The 5,856-nt window shown below is 53.8% G+C and overlaps 1 protein-coding gene across 1 annotated transcript; it reads left to right on the top strand.

Moving 5' to 3' along the window:
• Window positions 1-6: 6 nt before the first annotated feature.
• Window positions 7-5,847, top strand: LRRC73 (leucine rich repeat containing 73). The gene is made up of 6 exons (XM_010293511.1): window positions 7-135; window positions 605-765; window positions 1,816-1,938; window positions 3,169-3,269; window positions 3,927-4,110; window positions 5,732-5,847. Exons 2-6 carry the CDS (start codon window positions 702-704, stop codon window positions 5,800-5,802), a joined length of 543 nt encoding a protein of 180 aa, XP_010291813.1. The 5' UTR covers window positions 7-135; window positions 605-701; the 3' UTR covers window positions 5,803-5,847.
• Window positions 5,848-5,856: the final 9 nt, after the last annotated feature.

The raw sequence follows: 5,856 nt of genomic DNA, 5'->3' as shown, positions 1-5,856 counted from the left end.
GCACGTCTGCCGGGGGGCGGCCGAGTCCCGCTCCCTGGCCCAACTCAACCTCAACCTGGGCATCGTCTCCAACATCAACCGAGTCAAGCAGCTGGCCGAGGCCCTGAAGACAAACCGCTCCGTCCAGTCCCTCTTGTGAGTATAGCGGGGCGGGGGGTGCCTCTGGCACTCTCCCGGGCCGGGCCGGGTTTTTCGGGGGTTTGCAGCTCTGGGCCAGCCCCCGACTTTGAGTCTTGTCGGAGGAAAAATGCCCTTGACGTTGCTGAGGGCAACCCCTCACCCTTCACCCAGCTGGGAGGGAGACACCTCTGCCTCTGTCAGCTGGGCACGGCCCTGTCTTCCCGTCCTTGCCCTGCCACCCTGGGTTGCACTGGTGATGGGGGCTGCCCCTGCCCCGCTAGCATCCCCTGCACCCTCTCATCCCAGCCGGGAGAGGAGGCCTGCCGTAGCGGCCAGGTGACCCTCCCAGCAGAGGCTTCCCAGCGCTTTTTCTCCACCTGGGGTTAGGATTTGTCATCCTCATTTCGTCTGCTTCTCCCTCCCTGCTGGGTTAGTTACCCCCTGGAAGAAGGGTGCTTAGTAATTTTCCCTTTTACCTGCACAGCCTCCATGGGAGTCCCCTGACAGATGCAGGCTTGGCCCTCCTCAACCCGGCTCTCTCCATCCACCCCTCGCTGGTGGCTCTGGATCTAGGAGACTGCATGCTGGGTGATGAAGGCATCAACCTTATTTGTGGGCTCCTGCCGCCTGATGGGGCCAAGTCCGGTAAGCACCAGGGGCCTTGGGCTGCACAATGACCGGTGGAGCTTTCACATAGAGCAGATGCATGCAGCAGTAAATCCTCAGCCCTGGAGGAGGCAGGCTCTATAGTTTGCCTGGGCTGAGGTATTTCTCTCTCCAACTTAAGTAAAGCAGAAAAGACAAGCAATAGAGGAGCGGTTCCCTTGGGCAAGCATGGTCTTTTTGCTATTGATCTGTCCTGCTGGCAGTTTGGAGCTCAGGGACCAACAGATTACTTCTGGTTCATGACAGGAGTGTTTGAAACTGGAGGAAGGGACAGCTTGGGCTTGGAATTTATTATTTTGCATTTGTGTGTTGGTAATGATCATACATAAATATATGGCGTGCCCCCACCCAAGCACTTGGCTTTATTGTCAGTGTCTGGGAATTGCCCCTGCTTGTGGGTGCACTCTGTAAGCGTGTAGTTGGGTGGTCATAGCCTTAGCATGATGACTCAGATCTTTACAGGGGATGATCTTCAGTGGTCAGAGGGCCAGCAGGCCAGTTAAGCTGAGATCTGGCATGTGCTGAGGTAACACCACCCCTCGCCCCTGACTTTCAAACTGCTTTCTACCTCCTCTCCCCGGCATCTTCTCCTCTGTGTGCTTACAGTGCCACTGATGCTGTTACCTCAACTGGCAGCCCCTCCCTGGTGCAGGCTTCAGAGCCTACTGTCCCCGTTATCCTCTCTCCAACCTGTCACCTCATGCCACCTCCTTCTCCCGGTCAGTCACTTCACCCACCCCTTACTTGTTTCTGTTGTGTTTGCTATTTAGGGTAAGCGGGACGCAGCTTGGGAGAGCAGCGAAATGGGGAAGTCACAGCATAGGCAAATGAAGGGACACTGCTGAAGGCAGTGAAATATTTCACTAATCAATGAAGTATGTGATGGCAGTTGTCAGAGCAAAACCAAACCCTTTAGCCTGTTGGGGTACAGGGTACATGACTCAAAGCTGCCCTGCTTAGCTGAACTAGTTCCCCTGAGACTGCTTTCATGACTCTAAGGCTCTGGTTTGTCTTCTCTCTCTTCTCCAGGCCTCAAAGAGCTAACGCTGAGCGCCAACCCAGGCATCACAAGCAAAGGCTGGGGACGCCTAGCCATTGCAGTAGCTCACAGCTCACAGCTCCGCGTACTGAATCTGGACTACAATCCCCTAGGTAGGCTGGGGGGCTAGGGAGGAGGCGTAGGGGATGTTGCACTCCTGCCTCTCAGTGTTTGTGTGATTTGTGCTGGTGGGTGGCTGGGGACCGAGCTCTAGGAGGGCGACAGAGCTTCACCAGCAGGATGGGGCAGCTTCTTGCACAGGTGCTTTCTGACCCCCAGCAGTGAGTTCACCCTGCCAGGCGCCCTTGGCTGTGGGGGAAGCCAGCCTCGCTGCTCTGCTTGTGTGAGGTGGCCACGTGTCCTGTGGGGAGCTGCAGAAAGGAGGTTGTGCCTTGCCCGCTCCGCTGCCTTTGTGGTCACGTTTGACCCTCCACGTCTCCCCTGTTCCTGAAGACCTGGGCGCTGACGCTGGCTTGGCAGATGCAGTATGTCCCCGCGCTCCCTCCTTCCTCTTCCCAGTGGAGTAGGGAGGAGGAGGAGAGCCTGGCACTGGTTGCCATAGAAACCAACTCTTTCCAGCTCTACTGCAAGGTGGTGAGGAGGAGATCAGGCTGTGCCTCCCTGAGCATCAGCAGGGTGCTCCCCTCCTCACCCCATCTGGAAATGGAGCCTCCCTCCAGACCCTGGCTGGCTGGCCAGATACCTCCTTTTGGGGGGCAGGAAACGCCCCAGGGTGTTACTTGACAGCAGCCTTTTTTTTTCCCCAAGAGAAGGTGTCACATTTGTACGGTATCTTGGCCCTTGCCAGGGAATGTCAGGAAAACACCCTGGAGTCTCTTCACCAGCATCAATCTTTAATGTTCCTAGTCCTGCTGCTTCCACCCCCAAAAGTCTGCCCCCTTCCCAGGGTGGCAGTCCATCAGCTGGTGCAGGGTCCCCTGTCCGGCTGCAACCTCCCCCTAGACTGAGGTATTCAGCTCCTTATTCTGCATCTGGGAGGCCTTACATGGACTGTTAAAGGCCCTCACATCCTTGAGTAGGAAGGAGATTTGGGAAGACATGGTTCCTCAGGGAATAAAAACAATTTCACTGTGTTCTTTCATGTTCCTCCTGATAATCAGTGACTGCTCCTGTAACCACAAAATGGTGCACTTTTGCCTTGTCTCTTTTCTCAGTTAACAGCTTTTTTTTTTTTCTGCCCAAGGTAACTGAGATTTAGAGGTTGTCTGATGGCAGAAATACACAGATAATGTTTCCATGACAGCCCCAGGCCCATGAGGGCATGTGGTATTAAAAGAGGGAAGGCAGGCACTGCTGACAGCCCCGGTTTGCTTCTCCCACAGGTGACCAGGTAGCAGGGATGCTTGCTGTAGCTGTGGCCTCCAGTCGAACCCTTGAAGTTCTGGACTTGGAGGGAACAGGACTTACCAACCAGTCAGCCCAGGTATGAGAGCCTACAGTTACTCTACAGCATCACTGATGTCTCAAGGGCATAGGTCTTGGCTGTCTATAGAGGCCCTAGGATCTACACCTACCTCCATCCTTCTCCCTGAGTCCACATGCAGCCCCTTCCCTCCCTGCACCCAGGGCTGCTGTTGCCTTCCCCTGGCCCATTGCACCGGAGGAGCTCATAAGCCACAGCTCTGACCTAGGGCTCCTGGATCTCCCTCAAGTCAGCAGGGAGAAACATGCAGCTCTATTTGTAGTTTGGTTTTCTTGGAAGAAGTAAGGGGTTGGACTTGGGATTGAGGGTCAGAGCTAAAGCTCTGTGGACGGACGGGGACCAAGGCTTGGTAGCACAGGAGCTCCTCTCAGAGTCCCAGCTCACAGTGGTAAGAGGGGACTAGCCTGGGTATGTGGGAGCAACAGGATGCAGAGCACTCCACTCCTCTTTATATAGAGCCAAGAAATGCAAGCTCAATTCTTCCCATAGAAAGATGGGAAGCCCTCAGGCTTTCAGAAAGCCTGGCAAAGGGAGGGCAAAGCCAAGGGAGGGCAGAGGTAAGAGGAGGAGGGCTGGAGTTTGCAGGGAGTCAAAGCTTTGAACCTCTTTCTGCTCAGCCTAGCTGCTGTTTGTCAGCCTGTTTATCTCTCCGCCCAGACCTTGCTGGACATGGTAGAGAATTACCCCACAGCACTACGGACACTCATCCTGGCGGAAAATAACATTAGTCCCGAGCTGCAGCAGCAGATCTCTGACCTGCTCTCAGAGGGTGAGGAAGAGGAGGAGACAGAGGCTCATGAAGTCACAGCCAGGGAGAAGAACCCCTGGATCTGCCAGAACAGTAAGAGCTCTGGGACCTGGGCTGGGGGCAGGGGATGACAGGCAGGAACTGGGGTGTTGGGTGTTTCCAGAGCCACTGGTCTCTCATGGTGGGGTTGGTGAACAGAGTATGTCCCTTGTCTCTGTGAACTGGAATCCAGACAGCCTCCAGATGCAACCTTCATGTTAAATAGCATCGGGCTGAGCCAGGCTTTGAAAAACAGCCTCCAAGGACAATGCAGCTGCTGCAAAGAATGGAAACGGTACCTCAGAGGTGTTTTCCATGTTGCTGCAGGAACAAAATCTTTGTGTAAAGTCTTAAAACTCAAGGGCAGGAGCATTAAAGATCTCGGGGGTCTTTGCCAGATATCCTAGCCAAAACTCGTGTCATTCCTCACTGTTCCAGAACCTCCTGCAATCTGCACAGCATCAGCTATTCCTATCTCTGTCCCAAACGTACAAGGGGTTAGCCAGGTACCACAGCCTGTCTGTGCAGTGGCTTTTAACAGAAAAAAACCTATATTATGGAGACAGCAGTAGTCTGTATCTATGATATTGTATATTGTCATGCTTACCTCGTGATGCTGGTGGTTTGGGGTTTTGGGATCAGTTGTTGGTTTTTGGGGAGTTTTTTCACCTTTAGTTGTCCTTCTCCTCTCCCAATTCTCATAGCAGACTAGCAGCAAACAAGCACAACCACTCTTTGGGCCTCATTTATTAGAATCATAAAAATCCTTTACTGACAGCTCTGGCCAAGTTTGGGATCCAGTTTCCAGAAATTGATCCCCACAACAGAGATTGCACACAGCAGTTTTGAATGTGTAGGACTCTGGATCTGAAGCACACAGGCACTATAGAGCTCTCCTCTCACATCCAGGAAGCTTATTTTTCCGCTTAAAAAGGCTTCTGGATGGGAAACTAGTTCCCTGCTGAGTTTCTTACTTGCTATGTGTGTCCATCCTCCTTGCGGCTGATTCACTTGGCGTGGGGAGAGTCACAGTGTTCCTGGCTGGTGCTCTGTGCTGTTGCAGAGCCAGCAAGCTGCCCTCACCTTCCTGAGGCAGGCAGGGGAGGGCTGCACAAACCCTCCATTCATGCAGCATGGAAAGTCAGGATTTCCAGGCCTCCACTGTCATAAAATGGCTGCTTGCCTGCTGCGTTCCCTGTTCTTGGGAAGGCAACACCACCACCCTATGTGGGTTTGGTTGGCCTTGCAGCTTGCCAGCCCATCCAACCTAGACACTGTCTCTGTAGCTGAAGAAGACAGTCAGTGAGTGCAGATTTAAAGGTCTGTGCAGGGCTGAGTGAGGGCATGGCTGTGTCAGCACAACCAGTATCACCTGCAGGTGTACATGGGGAGGGTTCGGAGCTGATGTTCCCCTTGACAGCCAAGGTAACAAATGCATATCCCCACCCTGGGCTCTTGCTTGTTGCCTCTGCCTTCCCCCCTCCCCAAACATTGATTCTGTTCTGCTGTGTGGCCAGAGTAGATTGAGTTACTACTTAATCTCACAATCTTCTCAGCAGTTCACTTCCCACCCTGCAGTGCTATAATTCCTCATCCTTACCCCTGGATCTGGAGTACAGCCCCATGCACTCCAGCAGCCCAACCTGCTCATGGTTTTCTCCCTCTCTTGCCACAGATTCCAGCTCGCAGATGGTCCTGATGACATCAGGTCTCGGTGACAGCCTCTTAGCAGAAACAGAAATGTAGCTGGGCTACCCTGCCTGCTTCTGCAGAGAAGAGCACCGTGCCCACTGGGGGACT

This window comes from Phaethon lepturus, unplaced genomic scaffold (genome assembly GCF_000687285.1).
Source record: "Phaethon lepturus isolate BGI_N335 unplaced genomic scaffold, ASM68728v1 scaffold15628, whole genome shotgun sequence".
NCBI classification, from domain to species: Eukaryota; Metazoa; Chordata; class Aves; order Phaethontiformes; family Phaethontidae; genus Phaethon; species Phaethon lepturus.
This window is presented reverse-complemented; position numbering and strand designations above follow the sequence as displayed.